This window comes from Cyprinus carpio, chromosome A17, assembly GCF_018340385.1.
Source record: "Cyprinus carpio isolate SPL01 chromosome A17, ASM1834038v1, whole genome shotgun sequence".
NCBI lineage: Eukaryota > Metazoa > Chordata > Actinopteri > Cypriniformes > Cyprinidae > Cyprinus > Cyprinus carpio.
The window spans coordinates 23,587,840-23,612,773 of record NC_056588.1 but is presented as its reverse complement, the minus strand read 5'-3'; the positions used below and the strand labels follow the sequence as shown (position 1 = coordinate 23,612,773).

Genomic DNA, 24,934 nt, shown 5'->3' with positions numbered 1-24,934 from the left:
TTATTCTGTAACTACAATCATAACTCTATTAATTTTCAAGAAAATGCTTCTTGATTAAAGGCTGTTTAGATATTTGTATTGAAAAACAAGACAACAGTACTGTGGAAGATTACATGTTTTGCACCGCATGGAACATTTAATGTCAGGACTTTACGAATTTAAGACGACTTCTCGGATTTAAGACTTGAAGGCCTTAAAGGGATTGTTGACCCAAAAATGAAAATTCTGTCATCGTTTACTCACCCTCAAGTTGTTCTAAACCTGCTGAACACAAGAAGATAAAAATGAAAGTAACCAAACAGGATCAGCTTGAGTGTGCATAAATGACAGAACTTTAATTTTTGGGTGATTTATATCTTTAACTTGTGGAAAGGAAAAATTAAATACTTTTTTAAAAAGTCTATTTTGAGCACATTTAGCACTGTCTTGACCTGAAGAAGTGAATTCATCTGTGGGCTTATTTATTTTTCTGACTGTTGACGACTGCTCTCGAGGCACCTGCTGAGAGCTGAAGAGGTTACAGAACTGCTGGGAATGCATGCTTCACACTCCTCACATGCTCTGCCTCTAGTCCAGACGTTATTTTATTTTATATGACTTTCTAAAACTGCCTGAAGATGTATGTATGGATCAGTAAAGCCTACTATATCATATAAGCAAATTTCTTGAGCCTCTAAAACAACTTTGCTGAAAAACCTGTTCAAATCAACTAAATGTCAATGTGTTGTCTAACTGATTGTGCATACTTTTTGGCAGCTAAAGGCCTTTAAGTACAATTTTAAAAATGTTTGCCTTTAGTTTGTGGTACACGTTTCTTTTTACTGTGAAATCTTTACTGATTTTATACATTTTATGTTGTAATATTTCACTTCCTGGCCTGAGGCAACTTAGGGTAACTTAGTTATCCATAAATCATGTTGAAATGGGAGCATGAAATATGATACATCAGGCTTTTGATGAATGTTTATTTGTATATCTCCTAATCATCTTTGTCACGGATGCAAACTCATCATGGGTGAAAAAGGTGACAAAGACGAGCACCTTATAGCGTAACTGACCGCAGAGGTGGACTTACTGTAACCAATAGGCAAAGGTAGGCGAACATCTTGGGCCCCCAAAGCCAAGGGCCGCCTAAAATGCTTATTATATACAGTACTTGATGCGTGGTCAGCATCAAGTGGTTGCTGTGGTGTTCATTATAACACAACAACCACAGTTTTGTTCGCTAAATTGCTATAGAAGCTTTTTATTTATTTATAATTGCTTGAAAAGAACGTACAAAACACCAAAGCGTTTGTTACTGAAGCACATGTAACCCTACTGGTTGTCGTCTGTAGTAAATAGCATTTTAGTCATTTAATATAATTGTTGATTGATTGCAAATTATTGCACAGATACTATTTAAACTGAACTGAGCTGCATGATGACATCACTGAATTCAATGATGAACTGCCTTTAACTGTCATTTTTTATTATTGACACACTGTTTTCCTAATTAATGTTGTTCAGTTGCTTTGACAATCTGTTTTGTTTAAAGCGCTATATAAATAATGGTGACTTGACTAAAATTCACATACACAAGTCCATATCGCAGTTTAATTGAACTGTCCTCACTTGCATTTGATTTATTCATTCAAAATTTGACGAATTGCGTGACATTCCTCGTTACACAGTAAACTTCTGTTGTGTACCACTTTGAATTAAAAAGAAAAGAAAGAAACGTGTTTGTTTAATTTTCATTGAAAGAGATAATGTTTTTGCCTTCATTTGATGTTGCCTTCAAAAATTAAACAGAATTTCTAAAATAAATAATAAAAAAAAAATCATATGGCCCTTTTATTGTATACAAACTAAAAAGTTGTTTTATGAATCCAATTAACTAGATATGTTTTTGATTAAACAGAAAATTTTAAATGGAAAGCACAGAATTTGGGCCCTAAGAATGTAGGCCTATTTTTGTTAAACTTTTAATAAACTGCTGTTAAACAAGTTTCATGTTTTCAATTAAGTAGACATGCTTTTTGATTAAAATTTAATATAACAATCCAGAAAAATTAAAACTGAAAAAGGGACTTTGGAAAAAAAAATAATAATAATAATAATAATTTGGGGAAAATAAAATGGATTACATAGGGCCCTACAAATGAAACTATCATGCATCTGAAGCTATAATTTAATAATAAGCAGGAGTGCATAAAATATGTTTTTTTATGTTGTAAATTTGTGAAATTGTTTAGAGCCCCATTCCTGCATTTTGCCTGGGGCCCCCAAATCACTAAATCCACCCCCTGACTTACCGAGCTAACTCACATGGAAACTCCTGATATAATCAATAACTAACTATATAATGACTATCTTATTTTCATTGTGTATGCTTTCTTTTTGTCTTATTATAATAAGAAGATATACGAGCGTGTAGAACTACACAAACTTTAGATCAGAGCGGATTCTGACTAACCTACAGTAAACACCTCTGATTGGCCACTGCTGTCAACAGAGATACATGTAATTGGCTACAAAACTCAACGCTGTAAATAGAAACTTTTGGTTTTGTAATTCGAAACCAGAGCACGCTCACAAAAAACACACATTTGAAACACAGGTTTGAAAGCAGGTGACTTCCAGTGGGTACAAAATTGAGTTGATATTACTGGAACTGTTAACCCCTACCTAAGCTCAGTGCATCCATCATTATCTTTCATTGTTCATGCAATTATCTTAGGTCCGTAGTTTTTAATCAATAGGTCATGGGGAACCTCCATGAAGTCAGAGAGAGATTTCTGCTAACTAACCATCTTTTAGCGTCAATGATTTTCTAGCGCTAATAAGACTGTGCCTCCCCCTCCAGTAATCATGCCAAGAGCAGATGGCGGGATAAGCAGCACCTTCAGACTGCTAGGTTATAAACCAGAAGTATGGTTGCTGACACACATGGCCTGGTGCATTATGAGAATAATTAGCAGTGCACTGGCAAAGGACTCATAAATCACAAGACGTCATTGATACTGACTTATAGATTTGCCGTCAATTCAAAATATATTGCTGTATCCAAAACCATATACTGTCATAGCAGGTACTATATTTAACAGGACTTGCTTTGTTCTATAAACATTCTATGAAGTATGCATGCATGTAGTAGGAATGCAATCCAGCTGCAATATTGGCATTGTCATGTGTCAGTTTCATTGCTTCACCATCTCAGTGGCTTCATGGAATAGTTAAGCATCTACTGGACACATTTCAGATGGTGGTAGTAGGTCATCCAGGTACATTTTGCCTACTGTTTTAATGCATATTACAAATTTGGACATAATACTAATTTCACATACTGCTACTAAATTTTATAGGAATTGTGGGTATTCATAAATCACAGCACTTTAGTAGTTCTATCAAAAATTATAATGTTAATTAAAAGAGCTTAGAAACAAAGAAAGCTTCATAAAAGTTATCCATAAGAATAGAGCGATTTAATCTTCTGAAGAGACATGATCAATTTATATGGAAATATCTAATTTGGGCTTTTTTTTCACATATAAACACTGATCAATGTACATCTTTTGAGCACATCTAATATAGTGAACGGAAGTGCAGCCATGCTCACTCAAGAACCAGTGATGTTTGTCTTCTCTTCAGCAGACTTGGATTAAGCTGCTCTAATCAAATGGATTACTTTTACGACATCGTTTTGAAGCGTGAAAATTTTGGTTGCATGGATTTTTAGACAAAAATAATGTCAAAAATCTTACTTGATGCAAGTCTTGTAGGTTTGAGATGATATTAGGGGTGTAAATGATTACAGAATTTATTTCATCTAAGCCTTTAAGGTTCACATAATGAAGTAGGCCTATTTGAGGTGTGGGCCATCCATTTACCACCGTTTTGTTAAAGCATTTCTGGCTGCTTGGCACAAAATGTACATATTCCAACATGACACCTACCTTCCTGTTACTCCAGGGCTGAGAACAAAAAGGAGATTTGCTTACAACTGGGCTTTGTGTGGAGTACATGCTTTAACAATAATTGTAATAATTATTTTTATTATTTTTATATATTTAAAAAAAAAAAAAAAAAAAAAAAAAAAAAAAAAAAAATTCTACTGCAGAACTGCACTGACAATGTCAAGCAGTCACTAAATAAATGGATACCTCAGGAACTACTAGTAATGGGTATCTGTTCTTTTTGATTTACACAGTGAAACAGAATTTATTTTTATTTATTTTTTAAAGTGAGTTTTTAATTCAACTCAGATCTGTGAGTCATTGACACTGATGTTTGAATCTGACTGATTCTTAAAATTCAAGTAATTAGTAAACTGGACACCACTTTTTATAAAGAATTTTATATAAAAGTAGGCCTACATCCAAAAAAAAAAAAAAAAAAAAAAAAAAAAAAAAACTGGAGCAATAAACTTTAGAAGTACACATACTTTAAATTAGTCAATATATTCACAATGAAAAAAACTCATTTATAAATTTGCTATCTATTTTTTCTTTTCCCCCATTCCTGTAAATAAATGACTCCGTGAAGTAACTGCAACAGACTGTAATAACTCCGTTTTGGTGAAAATAAAGGTGGTTAACATTCTATTAGGTTCAGAGGACAGCATTTATGTCTGGGTAAACTGTTTTGTGTGACTGAACAATGGCAGTGTATGCTTGATATATCTGATGTGTGTGTAAGACAAGTGGAGCTGTATCAAAATTGATGCATGACATATTTCCAACGCATTAAAGACTTAATGCGGCATTCATAGCTGCTCTGTTGTGTAAAAGGGAGTTAGAGCAGAGTTCTAAACGCAAACCTAACAGCATATAGACAAACATCTGGTGACCACCCAAAATGTAGATCAGTTCACAAAACATTTCATCCCATCCACGACACTTGGGCCATTATCACTTGGCTCATGCCTTTAATGGTTTGTGTGCAGATGGCTTCTCTTCTTGACACAAAACACAGTCCTAAAGAATTTTTATCAATCAGAGCATGTTTATTTGAAACTAAAACAGATTTCACCCAACATCTATATTTCCTTTGATCGCCTTTTCTGAGCTCTTGTATTTCCATGGAAGTTTGATGAAGAAAATTCACAGACATTTAATATTTGGATAATACATCGTAGTTAATTTTTTTTTTTTTTGTAAAGGTTCCTTTTCAAAGCAACTAAAACGCAGTACTCTTCTCACTGTATTTGATTTACGTATAATCTGCTTTAGAGACAAGAAGCATTAGACACCACAGAAGCATTCATTCAAATTTCGCAGCTGCAGTTTTATAAAGAAAAGACAAAACAAGCCAGTTCTGTTTCAAAGTAATTCAATCAATCCAAAGGAAACAGCCAGAATCCTTACACGCTTCCATAGGAAGGTCAAACCTCTTTTCCTCCAGCATTTACAATTAGGCTACATAATATTTTGCCAAGCAAGTGTCATGAGAGAAAAAACACCTAGTTAAAACAATGGGGCTGCATTAAAAACTAAAACAGGGAATAAAATAAAATATTAAAATCACACCTACCATTTAGATCCTATAGTGTGAGCAGCCTAGAATGCATATACATTTGAAGCTTGAGAGGTAAGAATAATTTGTTAAGATTTCTGCTATAATCTAGCGAACTGAGTGAGTCCTGTGAGAGCTTTCAAAACGATTACAGAGATGACTATACAAAATGATCTTTTACCTACTGAGTGATGATTATGTTTCCTCAGTGTCTGTTTTCTCTAGCTCAGGTTCAGTCTCAGCGTTCACCTTTGGCCCAGTCTGTTCAGTGTCTGCATCCACAGATGAGGAAACAGACATTTCTGGGGTCTTCTTTCCTTTCAAGGGCTCATTCTGGAAGCAGGTGGGTGTGGAGGTAAGGGATGGAGAGGGGCTACGAGAGGGCTCTGTAGCGGTCTGGGACGCAGGTTCCAAAATGTTTAATTGAGGTTTTGAATCGGTCTCCATTCCATTGATACGTGAAGTTTCCTCCTGCTCTTGACTACTTGCCATCTCTTCAGCGGAGCTGAGTGACTTGGGCTGTGACTGTAGCTCTGGCGTTACCTCTGGTTGTGGTTTAGCATCTGGTTCTGTTGGTTGTGGTTCTGGATGAGGCTGGTGTTGGGGCACCGGCAGAGATGGTGAGTTAATTTGCACTTGTTCTTGTGCTTCAGGCAGAGCAACCAAGGGGGTCGGCAGAGGGAGCAGCGGTTGAGATTTGGGAAGCAGTGGTTGAGGTTGAAATTGTGATGAAAGGGGAGTCCAGCATTTCCGTTCCCGCTCTTTGTCCTTCTCGTTCTCCCTCTCTCTGTCCCTTTCACGATCCCGTTCTCGGTCTCTCTCACGATTCCGCTCTCTGCCGCATTCACGTTCCCGATTCCTGTCCCTCTCCCTTTCACGTTCTCTGTCTCGCTCCCGGCTATGACGATTGCCATTCATTTCGCCCCGGAAGTCTATGTCCCTGTCATCTCGGTCCTTCTGCCTTTCCCAAGGTCTGCGACGATCATCATAGTCCTGGTGCATGTTAGTGTTAAAAGAAGGCCCAGTTCCACGATTCCAAGCAGGTCCTGATGAACTTCCGCTGCGGCCCTCAAAACGATTCTGAAAGTTAGGGTTGGAACGATCCTCCTGAAAACCCTTTGGAGGTCCAGCAGACATCCCCCTCATGTCTCGCTCATCGAAGTCCCCCCTGGGTGGTCCCCAGCGACTTTCTGCCCTGAAACCTCCTGACATATTTTCTCGTCTACCTTCTCGACCTTCAGCTTGCATGACTGTTCTTGGAGGTCGTTCTAATAAAGGTGGTCTGGCAGGCACAGGTTCAGTACGCATCTCCAAAGGTGGGGTCTTCAACAACCCCGTGCTCTGCTTCTCTGGAGGTGGAAAGCGATAGTCCTGATCTCCTTCTTGCTGGGAATCTGACCTGGGTGGTGTCTCATTATCGGCCTTGGCCAGGCTGTCAGCTCCAGCAGATGAGGGGTTAGGTGCCCTTGGAAAAGTGCCTTCAGCACGGTTGAACTGCTCCATTTGAGAGAATGGAACCCGAACACGGGCTTGGGCTTGAAGTGAAGCATCCAGGACATTGTTGGTCTGATGTGCAAGGCCTGGCTGCATGAGCAGGGGGAAGCGGCCCCCAGGTCCCTGGAGCAGGTTGGGTCGCAGTTCCAGGGGAAGCAGCCCTGCCATCCTCTGGCCAGAGAGAGGATGTGTTAGAGATGCAGAAGGGTGCATACCCAGCAGACCCATTCCACTGCGCACAGCATTTTGCATTCCTAAAAAAAAAAAAGAAAAGGGGAACAAATTACCCAGAGTACACAGATAAACACAAAATACTTCACATTGTTGTAAATGTAAATATGCTCAACGGTAATCTTCCTCTCCACCAAACCTCTAAAATATCAATAGCAACCAGGTTTAGATTAGCACGCAGATGCATCAATGCCAGGATTAGCACCACAAGTCATATGAACAAGTCACTGAATTGCTACAAAAACCATCAAAATCTTCTTTTGTGTTTTATGTGGTTTGCTTGCTGTATTGACGATGTAAAATGTACTTATAAATCCATTTACCCTGTAGTGTTATCTCAGAAGCTGTCTCCATCGTTTCAGCCGACTGAGGCATTTTGTCTGTGCTGCTCTGCGGATGCTGAGATCCCACAGGGTTAAAGACTCCTGCCCCGGGCATTGCTGATGGAATAAAACTCCCAGGAGGAATCATGACTCCAAATGGAGAATCCTTGCTGTTCTCTTGAGTGGTTGGCAGCGAAGGCTGCACTAGAGCTATAAAGGAGATAGAGTGGTAAGGGCCCATTTAGGAGCTTGAAAATGGGAACTTAAGGACAGGCAACATTTCACAAGCAACATTATGCAAAATAAGAATAACTTATTTCAGAGGCTGGTTAACATACAGGTCTGAGCTGAAGCAAGACTGGTTCCAACCGCTGATGTTCCTACTCCTGGCGTGGCCATATAACCTGTGAAAGATAAATTTAAGGATTGATGTTTATGTTTTTTTTTTAATCCATCAAACAGTTAAAAGCTTAAATGTTCAGGTTTAAACCATGCACCTGGGGGAGGCTGTGAGGCATTGAACCCTGCCCTTAGAAATTGTGGTGGGGGACCAAAGCCTGGTGGAGGCATTGCCATGGTGACAGGGAAGGATGGAGGCACAAGGCCAACAGCAGGGACTGTCTGTGCCACTGGAATCTAAACCAAAAAAGCAACTTGTTCTTATCCAAAACAAGATGTGATATGAGTGTGATACATTGGCTACATACATACACTACCAGTCAAAATGTTTTGAACAGTAAGAAAGATCCAATAGAATGATCCAAAGATCAGCATTTATCTTGAATAAAAATCTTTTGTAACATTATACATATACCATTCAAAAGCTTGGAGTCAGTATAATTATTTTTTGTTGGGGGGGAAATAATAGAACTAAATACTTTTGTTTAGCAAGGATGCTTTAAACTGATCAAAAGTAATGATGAAGACATTTATAATGTTACAAAAAAATTATATTTCAGATAAACGCTGCTCTTCTGAACTTTTTTATTCATCAAAGAAGCCTGAAAAAAATCTACTCAGCTGTTTTCAACAATTATTTTTTTATAATTTTTTTTTTTTTTTTTTTTTTTTTTTTTTTTTTTGAGCAGCTAATCAGAATATTTGAATGATTTCTGAAGGATCATGTGACTGGAGTAATGATGCTAAAAATTCAGCTTTGAAATCGCAGGAATAAATTACATTTTAAAATATATTCAATTTTTATATATTCAAGTTATTTTAAATAGTAAAAATATTTCACAGTATTTTTTGTCCCAGTCCAGCCCTGATCTCATGTATCACGTCATCTGGGGCTTGAACCAACAACCATCAGTTATCATAGGTCTTCAATGGCTAAACAACACATCTCTGTGATCTAGTAATTCAATAAAAGGGTAAAAAAAAAACTAAACTAAACACGTTTTGCTCCCTTTGTTATGGTATTTTAAAGCCTGAATTAGTGTTAACGTCATACCTGAATTGGCATCATAGTGACAGGCTGGGTAAAGGCCTCACTTGGTGTGCTGCTTGCTGTACTGGTTTCAGCTTTAACAGCCTGATTCTGAGTCTCTTTAGCAGTCTCAGTATTTCTCTGGGATTCCCATTCTGCATCATAAAAAAAAAATGTTAAAGGGTTACTCCACCGCAAAATGAAAATTTTGTCATTAAGCACTTACCCCCATGTCGTTCCAAACCCGTAAAAGCTTTGTTCGTCTTCGGAACACAATTTAAGATATTTTGGATGAAAACAGGGAGGCTGTTTTCCGAAGACGAACGAAGCTTTTTCTAGTTTTTGCACGACATGGGGGTAAGTGAATAATGACAAAATTTTCATTTTGGATGGAGTATACCTTTAAGGATGGAAAAAGAGCTGTGCAGAAGATCAAATATGTAACTTTTAGCTTCTAAACAAACAAAAAAAATCTTCTCACCATTGTTGACAGTCTCTTGGTCAATCATGCCTCCCTCTGCAAAGTCATCCAGGTCATCCAGTTTGACCTTCTCCCATGGGATATAAGTCACCCCAAGGTCCACATCCCAGAACTGCTTATACTCCTGTTTCACCCCTTTATTGAGGGCCCAAGCAATCTGCAAGCAATGCAACATGTAAGACATATAACCCTCCCAAAAAAAAATTACAATTCATCACAATTAATTTTTTAAGTCAGTTGATTATTCTTCACACATACTTTGATGACCTTTGAACCGATTTTGTAGGAGCCTGTGCTCAGTTTCTGAAGGGAGCGGTATGCATCCTGACGATGAACCATACAGATGTAAGCACAGCCTCTGGGAGGAATCATCTAGGGAAAAACACATTACATTCAGAATAATGCAGTAAAAGCTTTAGTTCCCAGGTTCACCAACTCTATTAAAAACAGAACACCTGCAAACCTACTGAGCTGTCCTAAAATACTTCCCGTTTTAGGGTATTCCTAATTAAACTTCAGCCAAAAATATCTGGATACTCCAAAAATGCCTCTTGGCTAGATGGCGTAACTAATCTAATTAAAAAGTAAACTAATTTAAAGTGCTGAAGTTTTCAGAAACTCAACTTACATTGATAGATTCAATCTGGCCAAACTCTTCGAAGAGGTTAGTAAGATCCTGTTGGGTGGCCTTCTTGTCCACTTGGCCGACCCACAGAGTAGTGCTGCAAACTGAAAGAGGCAGAAAGAAACAAGAGGTAACTGACATGCTACTTTATCCTTCATAGTTGTGTGTGTGTGTGTGCGTGCACGTATAAATAAATAAATAGTTGTGAAGAAGATATTCTTCAAAGTGCAAGTAATAGTTCTGTCAACTGACCTGACAGAACAACTGACACGCATGTAATGCTTTATCATTTTTGGGAGAAATATCTCTTTAAGCTCACAGACCAAAGCAATAGTCAGTCAGTAAATATGGAGGTTTGTGATTTTCCCACTCATATGAACATGAATCAGTGCTCCACAGAGGAGGGAAAAAAATATTTCACTTAAGGAGCCATTGGCTCCTATAAGAAACAAAAATAGGTGCCAAATTATTTTTTTTATGTTCCACAGAATAAACGTTTTTTTTTTTTTTTTTTTTTAAACACTTAAACATTAACATTTTAATATTCACATGACATTGTCATGTGTTTGTCACCCCTCCTTTTACAGCATCAGCATTTTAATTCATCTTGTAGATGTCCTGGGAACTAAACTTCATTTAAAGTAGGAATTATTACACAGAATGTGTCAATATCATGGACAATAACTACGTCAACATCACTTGACCTTTGAGTGTAGTTTGGGCTAGAGGTCTTCATGGGTCCACTTAGATCAGAAAACCCGAGGTCCAACCTGGGTCCAAAACTTTGACTAGTGCGTCAGACACGGGTCAGGTTTGGTATAAGTTGCCTCGGGTAATTTAAAACAAATGTGCTTTTTCCAAATGGACCGATAAGACCAGACCCCTTTAACGTACTTGTGTTGGTGTTAAGTGCATTTTTGAGAAACGCACGTAGAAAAATAAAACACAGAAATCCATCTTATAGATATGAGATCCATTAGGAAAAGCCACTCGCTTCATTACGATTCGTGTTCATGCAGCGCAGGGCTTTTCTTTTATGTGTGCAGAATACCTTCGCTGGAGATGAGGTAAATAGCATTGCAGAGCAGACAACACTAGTGAATCCATGATTTATTAGGCTTTCAATTTAATTTTTATCGAGCTATCATGTTTATTTTTCCAATCCACTGGTGACCGTTAAAAGCCAAACTCAGAAATAACTTGTATCCATCAGGCAGGCAACAATATGCAGTAATAACAAATTAAATAAATCAAAGTTAAGGAGAAGCGGCCAAATCACTCAGCAGGACACCAGGATTTTTCTTTATTGATAAATGCTGTTTACATTCGGGTTCAGTCGGGTTTGAAAACAAATACAGTCGGGTCGGATTTGGGTCTAATTTCATCTGATCTGTCTCAGGTCAGGTTTTCTTTCAAAAAATAAAATAATAATGCACGTCGGGTTCTTAGTAAGAAGTGATTCGGGTTGGGTACAGATTTTAGGACCCGAGAAGGCCTCTAGTTTGGGCTCCTCCTCCTCAATGCATGCTATAAATGTTGTTCTTCTTCATTCGTAACATGCAAATATATGTGAAGTGTTGAATTTTATTTTTTAGCTCCTTGCATTCTTTCTTATCATGCAGACAACAGGTTGAGTAAAAATATGAATATGCAATAATGCAGACTAATGGGCTTATGGACGCCGACTCGTTATTCTGAGGTAAACGATTGTTACGTGTTATTGTTTACAACACGATTTCCGCAGTTTGAAAGACTGAATGAGCGATTACATGAGACATTTCAGCAAGTTATTTTGTATCCTATAATACAACAGTAGTAAAGAGAAAGATAAGATGGCTTGAACTGAGGCGCTAAAGCAATCGCTCATGCCACATTAAAGAGCACCAAAGCTGTATTTATTGTTTGAAATTCGTTATGATTTTGGCAGAATTTTAAAGCTGATACTTTATTTAACAGCACAAAGCTTGTTGTGACTATTGGACGGCAAGTGTGCGACAAATAATATGAAGGTCACGCACTAACAGAACATAGCAAATAGACTAAAGATCTGGCCAAGAAGCTGCCATATTAGTATCAATTCTAAACAAGAATTGTTATTGTTAATGTCCACACAGCTGACAGCTTTACCTGTTGTACATTAAGTTCTGCACGAAACAGACGCTGCTTTTCTGCACTTTTACTTTGCACGTCTCCGTCATTTTCAGTCGATGCTGCCACAACTGGAGCCTGCTGTGTGCCGTCAACGCTGGTGTTCAGCAGAGTTGAGGACTGTTTTTCTACTAAAACTTTGATGCGCATAGTCTCAGTTTAAAATGTCATCATAAAAGGTGGTCGCAAAACAAGCAGGGTAAAAGGCATTACTGCAAATTTTTAAGTCACAACATGTCAATTTATATAGTTGCCAGTGGATATCTCAGCAAAAATATCACTCGCAAATTAATATTTTTGGTCACAAATGCAGACCTGCCAACCTTGGAATTTTACCATCAGTACCATAAGCGTGGGGGGTGGGGAGTGGGGGTAAACTGTTTTACTGTTTACTGTTTTTTACTGTTTACCGTAACTGTTTACCGTAACTGTTTAGTTAATTTGTGTGATTTATTTGTAAAAAAATTTATGCCATTTAAAAAAAGAAAAAAAAAAAAACTCCAGGTGACTCTAATTAAAACTACAGTATACTTCTGTATAGGGCTGGGTGATATGAGCAAAAATTCATCTCTCTATTTTTTTTTGGCTGATTTGCGGTATACGGTAGCCTATAAATCTCTGTATTTTGTATTTGGATTAAAAAATAAACTGAATGTAAGCAAGTAGGCATATATTATGTGCAAAAAAGAGTTAAAATCACATTATATTGTAACATTGTAACATTGCAATCTAAAAACAAAAAATAATCTTTTTAAAGCAGAAGTTAAAAGTTACTAAACTAAAAATGAACATAATAAAAAACACATACTAATTGAGTAAAAAGGCTATTTTTATTACCCCATTACACTTTACAGTTAGTTCTATCATACAAATACACTTGTAGGTTTAAAATTCTACATGTGTCACATTTATGTCCAACTACAAATATTTCAGCAAAATGTATATTTTAGTTATTGCGCTCCCATTTCAATGAGCTCTGTCTGTTTGGTGCGCATGCACGCAGCGGCGCTCGTTCTAAAGTCTGTGGAGCTTGGCGGAGAATCACTAAAGCAAAAGCTCAAGCAGTTCTGACAGCAAAATGGGAATAATTCCATGGCTTTTTTAACATTAACAGATGGAGAAGATACCTGTGAAACGTAAGTTATGCATTAAGGAAAACAGCACATCTCAAACACATTAAACAGTGCATCTCTGTCAGCCTCACATGCAGCCTTTCGGTCATAGCATCTAAGGGGCGAGCGCGAGCCGCTTTGAACTCAAAATATAAACTATAGGCTACTAGGAGAGAAATAAAATGCAGAAATGATTTAAATGCAAAACAAACAAAAAAAACCCCACTCTGATTGGTTGAACTCTTCATCTTTTTCTGTTGCTTGTTTTGAAAACTGCGAGTGGACGGGCGTCACTAGATTTTTGCGTAGTGACAAATCATACCAGCGTACTTTGAGGTCAAAATGCGTAGCCGCTACACAAAATGCATACAGACTGGCAGGTCTGCAAATGCGACTGTTTTAGGTGCAGTCTGTAGCCCTCTGAATTGTTACAAACCTTAACTGTCTCATCCACAGAACATAATTACATTTTATAAAACCTTTCTTTAATTAAAGTTAACATTTATGTGTCAGCTGATTAGCATGAAAATTTGTCATATAAACTGAAGCATGACAGACATGACTATTGCAAAGCAGTAATTTCTTAAATGTAACCCTTATAAATGCAAAAAGCAAAGCTGGACCTCTATTATCTTACCACTTAGAACTCTTGAGCGGATAGGAGGAAGCCCTTTTTTCTGCCGTTCCTTTTCTCTTTCCCGCGCTTGTCGCTCACTGGAATAAGAACGTGAGGACTTCCTCTTTCTGTCCCTTGAGCGAGATCGTGATCGCTTCCTGTGTTTGCGCTTCCGAGACCCCGAGCGAGATCTTGACCTCCTTCTCTTAGGTGACCTGGGGAGATAAAGAGGCTCTTTACCTGCGTATGAAAAATGGAAATAAGACAATAACTATTTGGCGACATTACTACACCAACCTGGACCGAGATCTCGAGCGTGTCCTTGAACGGGTGCTGCTGGTTTTCTTCTCCTCAGCCTCAAAGAGCTCCTCATCTACAGTATCCTGTCCCTCATCAATATCCATGTCCTGCAAAATATACAAGTGAACCTGGTGTTTCAACTATCCGCCTGTCACTCAGCTTCAGTTATGAGATGCGTTTCCACTGTTGGGCCAAAAGTGAGTGTGCTACTGTGCGCCAGGGCCAGTGGCGTTTCCACTGTCACTTCTGGGGTTTGATTGTGCCTCGTCAGGGCTTCCTCTGGGCTAACGGCCAGGGATTTTAGGGCTAGAGGAATGGTCATGAACCAAGGCAGAGTTTATCCGAGTTAGAAGATGATCAGCATTGCAGTGTTTCAAATGTTTCAAATGAAGCTAACAGCTAGCATCAACATTTAAAACATTTTAATGGCAAAACACATTTCAGATATCAGCGGGTGTCTGAAATAACGTACAATTGTGACCTGATGGAAATTCGGATCACCGTATGAGGCAGAAATTCATTATACACAATGCTAAAGGCTATGTATGCTAACCACTGCCATTATAAATACACGTTATGCTTATGACAATACAAGAGACAGCATGAATAACTTAAGATAAATCATATATGATTATAATCATGTATTTATTTGGTGTCATATTTTTTCTGTCTCTTCTCTGCATCTTTGTTGATACTAGACTTTTGCATCTGCATGTCATAAATTTCATATTTTCTGTGTAACTCATAACATATTTTCTGTCTGTGAGCGCCCTCTGTTGCTCTGGGTGAGAGGATAACAGCACAGTGAGACAGCAGACAGTGCTTAAACCTCCTCAGATTACATGCATTTTGGAAAATAAATATAAATGCCAATTCTTTCTAAAGAGATTTGATTTAAGGACCTGTGGAAACCCTGTCTATCGTGTTATATGTATACGCATTTGGACTTAAAAGCCCCAATGGAGTTGTTTGCATTTTTTGTCATCACAAATTAATGGAGCAGCTGCGACTGATAGTAAATCATTGCGTGTTAAGGGCAGGTTTTAGAGTACCCCTGGTCCGACAATGGAAATGCAGCTTGAGGTCCAAGGCTATTGGCCCCGCCTGGATCGTTGTTAGCCCTGGCTCGCATTGGCCCAACAGTGGAAAAGCAGCTATTAAATAGTACAGACATCCAACAGAAGGCAGCGATTTCTGCAAGTCAGCTAGTGACACACCACCTTCAAACTATTGCCAATACATGACTTCTACATAGGCTTCTCCTCCAAACTAAAGTTTGATCTTTGATCATACCTGTTGCTGGTTATCAATGGAGTCGTCTATTTTTGCTTCTTGTTCTGGGAGCTGTGGTGGGGCGCTGCTCTGGCCAGGAGGGGCAGAATTTTCAGGACCAAAGATGTCATCCTGGCCCTCCATGGTCATAGACTGTCAAAAATCAGGTACATTAATAAATATCAAGGTAGAGAAAGACATGAGAGTTCTAACACATTATGCAAAGAAAAAAAAAAAGAAAAACAATATCACAGTTCTATGTACCTTCTGTTGATGATGCTGGTGCTCCATTAGCTGTTTCTGAAACTGCTCGAGGTTTTGCTGCTGAAGATGCTCGGCCAGTTGATGAAATATTGAGCTATTGATGGACTCTGGCACCACAGGTCTGAGAGGAACAGTAAGAACATTACTTAAAAATAACAAAACAGGGAACAGCTTTTCTTGAAACTAGCATACAAAAAACATACAACTGAGATGTTGTAGCATCTTTCTTAGAATCCTCATTGTGCTCCGAGTCATTCCCAAAATCGAACTGACCCAACAGCTTCTACAACACAAGAGAAAAATAATGTGTTAATCAAGGATTAAATCAAGGATTAAACCATTTCAGCAGTGCTCCAAAAAGGTCTCTCACCTTGTTAAATGAGTTAACTCTCTGTTCCAGCGGGTTGAGTGTGTTGGCTGCTGCGGCTGCAGTGAGCTGTGCAGTCAGGGCCTGCAGCTGCACCACCAAACCTGCATCCAGCGCCTGCAGCAGAGAGGGCTGAGGTTTCTGCTGCTGCATCTGCAGGCTCTGAACCAGCTGCTGCAACTAGAAACACACACATACAAACCAGTCAGAAATGAGCTGTGCAGAGAGTACAGTGTTTTCAGTAGTGGAGGAATCTAACCTGCTGGCCTTGTGGACTCTGTAAGATCTGGGCGACTGCAGCCACCGTGTCTGTGTTGGAGATCTGAGACGCCCAGTCTGGGAGACTCTGCACTATGTTGGCTGGGGTGGCTGGAGTTGCCGGTGTTCCAAGGGAACAGGAGTACAGATTTAAGAATGTTTTAGTGTGTTTAAAAATATTTGTGTAGAAACAAGCAGAAATGGATATGACAGACTTTTAAACAAGTTGTCATATTCAATTTTGCCCTCAAGGTGTCAGCATAAACTAGATGATGTTCAATCAGAACTTTCAATCAGAGTAACAGGGCAAATTTATGTGACTGATTAAGGGGTTGACATATACTGAAAAAGCAGTATTCTGCACAGACAGGCAGACAGACAGACAGACACACAAGCATACAGCCAGGCATCACCCAGACTATCCTGCCCCTCAGTCAAGATAAAAAGGGATTTTAATTACGAAAAAGAAGACTTTTTAAGTTAGTCTGTTTCACAAAGTCACATTATGATTCGCACATTTGACACATTAACTTATGTTACGTTGAACTTCCCACGCAATGAGGAATGCAGCTCTGAGAATGCCAAAGGCAAAATGTTTTTTTGCTTTTTGACATTTGGCCATAGTTATTTGATAATTTCACTGTACTCAAAAAGAAAAAGAAAAAATATAAATGAAAAATTTAAACAAATAATGCATTGCTGAATCAACTTATCAAATGTAAGTTTCTATGTCATACATAGTTGCAATAGCACATGCAATATGCTAAAGACAATTTTGTTTATTATAATTACGTACAATGATGAACAGGATGAGTAAGTGAGTAACTGTGAGTTGTCTCAGTACTGGCATGTCCCATGCAAAGCATGCCGGGAACTACAGACCCACTGCCCAGTTAGTTATGTCAACAAAAATTATTCATGTAGTTGCAACACAAAATTATTAAGTTAACTTCTGCTGTACAAATTTTAAGTGGATGTAACATAATATTAATTAGTGGCATGTTCAAGTGAAATGTTCAAGAACTGTGTTGCTTCAAAACATTTAAACAAAGTAATTTGAGCAAGCAGCAAAAATCTTTGAGTATACTGTTATTGTTTGTCACCGGTTGCAGTTCAGGCTGTTCTAACTTGCATCGGTTAAACAGGTCAAAATGAGTGTGGGTTTTACATTTTGTTTAATCACTTTTTTAATTATTAAGGGGCAGAAGAGTAGGCCAGTGAGTGGTGATGGGGGGCATTATAGGTCTTAATCTGGCCCTGCATATTGACTTCGGTTGGTGTAATTGCTTCCTCTTATTATAAAACATGTTGCCACAACAGTGTATTGTTTCACAGTAGATGCATTATGAGTGTGTAACTTACCGGGTGTAGTGCTGTTGACGGGTACGGCACTGCTGGCAGAGACAGGCGTAAAGCTGGGAGGTGGGAGCCCTGCTGCCATATCCAGCAGAGGCTGGACAATGTCACTCTTAAAGACATTGTTTTTCTGCCATAGATTTAGTACTCGGACAATCTTACTCTGCAAGGCAACATTGAAAATGGAAAATAAGCAAAAGGAAAACCAGTGTCTAGACAAGACCTTTACTATTTGATTACAGGGGCATGAGAAACAAACGCACCTTGTCATCAGCTGGACAACGGTAGAGGTTTTGGAACGTTGTAATGATGTTCTTACTAAAGCGTGGAGCGAAAACATCTTTCTCTTGCCCAAACTGGTGACGAGACTGCCGTACAATGGAGTCGACGACATACAGACCAGGGACTTTGTACTCAGGCTTGCACTACACACACAAAAGAAAGAGAAATAATGAATGATGAAAAAGTGTGTGGGTTCCCGGGTTCAAATCACCACATAATATATAATTTTTTGAAAGTAAACTTGACAGCCAGTGATTTTCCATGCATTATAAATTTACAACGATCAGCTTCGTATCATCACAGCAAGGGTAAACCACATTGAGCTCTGGGTTTCGAAGCACTTTTAGTGAAGCTCTGTAGTCCTTTATAAAAACATGTTTAAGACACAGTGCCTGTGTTCACACTGCGATTAGCATGCAACCGGCTGTGCAAAAAGCATTTTCACATAAAGCATATTTAACATATCTCATTAGATAAAAGTCTTTGGTAGTCTTGAGTAAGTAAGATTTAGTAACATTCAGGATCCAAAAGGTGAATTTCACCGAATGGTGACAATGTTGCTGCACAATAATACTATAAAATTGTACAAAAGGAAGTTATATTAAGATATTTTCATTAATGATTAAATAATTCATGCATTAGAAGGTAAAAGTCTTAATGCTATTAAGTATCTTTATTCTACAAGAAGGACTTTACATATGAACATATAAATACAGTTTAGGAACACTTGAGCTCCCTCTAGGCATTTCCAAACTTCCAAATTTGCATTGCATCTGCAAGACAATAACAACTGACCTTCTGAATGAATTTCTCCACACTTTGGACGACATGTTTGTAGAACTGAAAAAGATAAACAAATAAAAAGCCTCAATCTTTAATATATACATTAATGACATGAACTAAAAATGAGCTTTCACCTTCATCTCCGCACTGACCACATCAACTACAGGAGTCAACATTTGACAGTTCATGGACATATCACTAGTTCATGGTCCTTTGGTGTGAATGTGATACATGCCATACAAAATTTTAGATAGATTTTAGCATATCATAACACATGACATTTAAAAATATTAAAGATATTGCTTTCAACATTTAAGGTCTCTGACAATCTGCATACATTTACAATTGATAGTTTTCACGTGACGTCACACACTCATGTTCCTAACCCACATGGAGGGCAAAACAAAGCTTTGCTCCACTGACCGCCAGTTATTTTTACGCAGTTTGCATTAAGTAGTAATGTAGTAAAATGCAGATATTAAAAGTTGAAATTCAATAAACTCCTTATTGATTATGTATATTTTGTACAGGAAAGCATATGAACCCAGAATATAAACACAATGTGCAAAGTTTCACCCCATAGAAAACCATTATAAGGAAAACACAGAACCATTAAGCGGCTTGCGTTCATATTCTGACCTCATCTGCTTGCCTATGTAAACTATGCATCATTAATATCTAGTGATTACTGAATTTGATCTTTTAATATTACTGTTTTAAATATATTAAGGCACTTAAAGCCTGGAACACACCAAGCCGACTAAATCTTCTCAGTGTGTTCCGCACTGTCGGCTGAAATTGGTCCTCGTCGGCTTTGTAATGGCCGACTCGACATGTTGAATCGGCATCGGGGCTTGTCAGCCAGTCGGGCCATCTGATCATTCTGATTGGCTGTTCAACCAGCGAACCAGCACGCTAGAAAAAAAAAAAACGGGAAGTGACGAAGCAAGTAAACAACGAAGTCAACGGGGACATACTTGCTTTTCTCATTTGTTTGCATTTCTCGTGATTAATTCTCGTGATTATCATTCGTGATTATTTAAAAAAAGATGCAACGTGTCAGATATATGTTTTGTATCCCTGTAGCCGTCTGTGGATAGTGAGACTCTGATATGCTTTTTCTTTGTATATGTTTTGTATCCTAGCTTCTTCCGGTTTCCCGCTTTGAGTAACTACTGCCAAGACTACTACCACCTGCTGGTACGGAAAGGTATTTCCTACGCAGGCGCAGAACGGACATGCTAGTTGGCCGTCGGGTGTCGAGAATCAGCTTGGTGTGTCAGGGCAAATCTGAACCCAGACGCTGCCGACGTGAGCCGACCCTGCAGTCTGCTTTCATTGCCACTAGTTCGTCGGCATCGGCTTGGTGTGTTCCAGGCTTAAGTGTTTTTACAACGTTTGTGGCACTGTTTAATGATCGAAATGGATTGCAAATGGCTAATACCTGCATTTTGTTATTTACATAACTTTGTTTTATTCTTTTGAGAAGTGATCTAAATATTAGCGGTTGTGAAACGCATATTTAAGTTCATAAGTGCAGCGCTGCTGTGTTTACAGCGGAAACCAAGGAAATACTCCTAGGCCAGAAAGTGAATCTGTGTCTCGTTCAGCTTGTCTGCAGTTTCTGTTCCATGCAGATATTTATGTATAATTTCACAAAACTGAAGTCAATCCATTCTGTTTTTGCTTCAAAGTTCGAAATTATACAATCTAATTTAGATTAAAAACTGATGAATGCAGCATCTTTTTTGGATCATGATTGAAATGCAGTGGTTGCCTCTAATTTTAAATGGAAAGAGCACAGACAAAGCCTTATTTTGTGTATATGAAGAGATTCCTTTTATTTGTGTTATTTATTTGATTTGGGGCTTGTTTTAAAATTTCAATTTAGTTTTGTAATTTACATTTACATTATATTTGTCATTAAGCAGATGCTTTTATCCAAAGCAACTTACAAATGAGGACAATAGAAGCAATCATAACCAACAAAAGAGCAATAATATGCTATATTAGTATATTATTATAGTGTTATATTTCAATTTCACAAAGAAGCATCCAGCATTTGTCCAAGCAATGATAAAAGGACACATTTAATTCAGAATTTTGTAAAAAAATAAAAAAAATAAAAAAAAGTGAATCAAATCGAATCGTTAAAATCAAAATCGTGAATCGAATCGTTAGTTGAGCGAATCGTTACATCCCTAATTTACAATGTTCTACATCATTTTGTAATATTAGGTGGACACTTTAAGGAGGATTTTTTTTAAGTAATATATTTCTATAAACTATTGATGCACCAAACTGAACATTTTGGATTGAAACCAAAAACTCAAAATGCATTTGGCTGAAAACCAAAATGGAAAATAAATGTTAATTAATAATCAATTAATTAATCAAATCTAAATAATAATTAACACTAAAATAAAAACTGCATTGTACAAATGTTTAAATTGCACATATGGCAGTTTTTAATGTCAACTTTTTAAAAGAACTCTTTTGAGTGGAAACAATCTGTTGATGAAATATAAACATTTAAACAGTAGCTTTAATCAAAACTTTTTGATAATTTTTATAACTTAACAGATTTATTCATCCATACATTAAATCAGTGTTTCTCCAATCACTGTCAGGTGTGCCGTGGAAAATTTTCTCAAAACTTTCTCTCTCTATAATATTTTGTTATTATTATTGTTATTTTAAATCAATGCTATCGGTCACCTTTATTTCTGTTTTACAAATGTTTAACCAATGAAAAGCATTCAAAAGAGCTTGTGACTAAACCTCATAGGGCCATTGGATCCTCAAACTCCACCCGCCTCCATTCACAATGAAGTGTCTTGATCTCTGCTTGTTTGCAATGCAAGGGTAAATAAAGAACTGATGTTTGAATTAAGTACAGCTTTTTCGTTACTCAAGAAACACTATGTTATGGTTTTGTGTGTGTTTGAAGAGCAGAGAAGAGAGAAGAGAGAGTCTTAACTAGGGTTGGGTACTGAACTCGGTACTTTATGGGTACCAATCCAATTGCGTCGGTACTACAGAGTACTGATTCACGTTAAATCAATCGGTGCCAAATTTCGGTTTCAGAGAACTCATCTGGGTGCATACACTACAGAGAGAAAGAGAAATATAGACCCTGTGATGTGAGGTCACCCCTGCAACTCATTCAAACAACACACAGGACAAGCCAAAATATCCTGAAGTGTGCTTACATTTCTAGTAGGGCTGGGCCATATATCGCATGCGAAGGCGATTATCGAAGGCGATTCATCTGTGATAATGAACGCGATATTGCGTAGCTTGTCAGTATTCTACGGCTCTGTCTATTAAATGCCGCTCCATTTGAAAGCAGGTGATGGCGATTTAGCGGTAATCAGGGAACCGGCTTTACTGAAGAAATGCGCCTGACAATAGCATTCGATATATCGCCCAGCCCAAATTTCTAGGGCAGGGCTCCAGATTGTGACCATTTTTTCTGCAGGTGAGAGTTATTTTTGTGAGCGGTCACACTGGCGCGACCCCCGCATTGCCCAACTCATAAGCGCTGCCTTTTCTGTTGCATGTGAGATACATCAAACGGGAAACGAAAGCAAAACTAAACCGTGCTGCGCAGATGAAATGTAGCTCGGTTTAGTCTTGCTTTTGTTTCTTTTGCTGTTTGATGTCTCTCAAATGCAACAGACCGTTTCTCAGCTCGGACCGCGACACAAAAAAACTTGTCCAAACTCAGAACAGCTTTACTCAGGAGCCAAAGTTGATTTTGCGACACTGTTACTGCACAGATGCAACAGTGGTGCGAGATCCACTGAGAAGTGTTTGAATTCACTGCACAATTACAAGGTTGCTGCAAGATTTACTGAGAAGCATTCAAATTCTGCACAGAAATCTATGTTATAAACAGTGCTGAAATACGTCAAGAAACCAGAAGCGGTAACGTTAACTGTAACCATGGTGTTGTGTTAGAAATAGTCGAATGTATTAGGGCTGTGCTGATAGATGATAGTACGGTGTATCGACGATAGCAGATGTCTCTGTCGATAGTCAGACAATATTAGGCTCATTCTCCTATTAATGTATTAAATGATAATAATAATTATTATTTTTATTAAGCGGCCTATTATAATTCGTCTATCAAACTGCCCAGCTATTTCACTTCAGCACCGCATTCTGCACGCGCAATTGAGGATTAGAGCCTGTAGCCGGTGAAGGAGTCTCCATCCACAAACAGACGTACATCGTCTGCAGATATAAGGTATTTCATTGCAATGTCTTATAGCCCTCACTCGTCCTATATATGAGGCGCACTTTAAACAAGCCCTCACTAACTGAGTTTAATACCACAGTTATGTTAGAATGCATCTCATTCCTGTGGCGGTGCGTCGGGCTCGTCATGAGGCGCGCGGTCCCGAGCGCTGTATTACTGATGCCTCAGTTCAATTAAACTTTACTCCAAATATATGAACTTACCTGTTTTGAATACGTTATATTTAACGTGTTCGTTTATGTCCAATATTGGTGTTAAACTGATGGACTTTAAATGAAATCTACTATAGATTTTCACCATTGACTGATTTTGCAGAACATTTAGACTGATAACTTCCGTCCGCAGATGCGGCAAATTTGTCACAGGACGCGCGATATGACAGTTGCATCCGACTATATATGAACTAGCTGTTTTAAATACAGTATTTTTATATTTAACTTTAGTTTATCAGTATGTTTGAAAGTATATTTTTTAGATTATTGGTGATTCCATAGGCTCTCTCTCACGCACCTGTGCAGTTTAAAACACCAAACAGTTATGCTATGACAAGAACAAAGAGTCTCTCTCTTGCTCCACCCATGCACGATAATATCGTGTATCGTCGATCTCACGGACTGACGATATGACGATTTGAAAAATGACCATATCGCCCAACACTAGAATGTATTACAGAAATGTCAGGGTTTGTACAACCTTTTGAGAGAGAAATTCAAGCACTTTTCAGTGACTTTCAAGCATTTCACACAACAGTTTCCAGCACTTTAAAGCTCTAAAATGATCCAATTTGAATGTTATTTTTAATGGTATGAACTAAATATACTTTGTGGTAAACAAACACTAGTGTAAAATTTTAAAAATACATCAGATCACAATTTTAACCAGTAGACAGCATCAGAGCAGCACTTATTGGCTTATTAGTCATTCATTTATGCTTTTTCTCTATATTTTGAAATTATAAAATCACTATAATAAAATATAAAATCATCAAGAAATCAGATTTTGTCAGAATTTTACACTTTTTTTGTGTATGAAGAAGGAAAGTTCACAAACCTTTCTTCAATTTGCTACTAAATCACACATAATCACTGAACTTTGTCAGTTCCATATGCTAAAAAAATAATGGTACATTTAATAAGAGTGGAATATATACATTTTCTGTATATAAAATGCAGATTTTGAACCTGTTACTTATTTTGTTAATAAAAGTTAATTTTGTATGCATCTTAACTCAAGCTTAGTGTTTACTGTCAAATCTGTATAAACGATAAACAAGAAATGAACATGAAATGTTATTAGTAACTGCAATTATTAATGCAAAACAATAATAATTTTATGATTAAATGATCTTTATTTTGAATACCCCCAGCCAAACCAAATCCTCTCCCCATCACATCAACAACATAACTTATTCCTGCCACTGCTCTCAAATATTAGTCTGGAGCCCTGTGGGGCCATATGGTTTCTGCTAGGGGTGGAAACTATACCGGTATGAAAGTGACTACCAGTATGTTATTCCATGATATGGATTTTGCTATACCGTGGATACAGTTATATATTCATGAATTCAAATTTAGCATTTATTGTTTTGTTAAATTTGGTATGCTTTGCAAATTTTAACACAATGACAATAAAGAGTCGAGGCTGAACATTTTTGTTCTCTGTGTGCAACGCTGTACTACACAGGCATTTGTGATCAAACACAGAGCATCATAACAGACCAGACTAATAGAGCACAAATCTCCTACTCCAGTGGTTTCCAAGGCTGAGGGATCGTGTACAGTCAGCAGATTATTTTGCAAAAGAAACCTCTGCAGGGTGATAAAGACTACACTG

General features: G+C 37.9%; 2 protein-coding genes across 5 annotated transcripts in view; both read right to left on the bottom strand.

Annotated features, from left to right (window-relative positions):
* Nucleotides 1-5,810, bottom strand: part of LOC109104292 (rho guanine nucleotide exchange factor TIAM2-like) — a 99,947-nt gene extending 94,137 nt beyond the window's left edge. Inside the window, exon 1 of one of the 2 annotated variants that reach the window (XM_042774445.1) lies at nt 5,678-5,810. The gene's annotated coding sequence lies outside the window, so the exon portion shown is untranslated. The remainder of the gene's footprint in view (nt 1-5,677) is intronic. The other variant, XM_042774443.1, reaches the window with a different exon arrangement.
* The window catches only part of LOC109108519 (SR-related and CTD-associated factor 8-like), a 44,409-nt gene continuing 24,722 nt past the window's right edge, over nt 5,248-24,934 (bottom strand). For 2 of the 3 annotated variants that reach the window (XM_042774448.1, XM_042774449.1), the window contains 18 exons: nt 18,850-18,894; nt 18,036-18,197; nt 17,779-17,935; nt 16,418-16,545; nt 16,162-16,338; nt 15,995-16,074; nt 15,792-15,912; nt 15,549-15,680; nt 14,253-14,362; nt 13,977-14,170; nt 10,083-10,183; nt 9,713-9,826; nt 9,455-9,611; nt 8,998-9,128; nt 8,042-8,180; nt 7,883-7,948; nt 7,545-7,754; nt 5,248-7,244 (listed from right to left, as the gene is read on the bottom strand). In XM_042774448.1, the coding sequence (XP_042630382.1) occupies nt 5,692-7,244; nt 7,545-7,754; nt 7,883-7,948; nt 8,042-8,180; nt 8,998-9,128; nt 9,455-9,611; nt 9,713-9,826; nt 10,083-10,183; nt 13,977-14,170; nt 14,253-14,362; nt 15,549-15,680; nt 15,792-15,912; nt 15,995-16,074; nt 16,162-16,338; nt 16,418-16,545; nt 17,779-17,857 (3,492 nt within the window). In that variant the 5' untranslated portion in view covers nt 17,858-17,935; nt 18,036-18,197; nt 18,850-18,894 and the 3' untranslated portion in view covers nt 5,248-5,691. The remainder of the gene's footprint in view (nt 7,245-7,544; nt 7,755-7,882; nt 7,949-8,041; nt 8,181-8,997; nt 9,129-9,454; nt 9,612-9,712; nt 9,827-10,082; nt 10,184-13,976; nt 14,171-14,252; nt 14,363-15,548; nt 15,681-15,791; nt 15,913-15,994; nt 16,075-16,161; nt 16,339-16,417; nt 16,546-17,778; nt 17,936-18,035; nt 18,198-18,849; nt 18,895-24,934) is intronic. The other variant, XM_042774447.1, reaches the window with a different exon arrangement.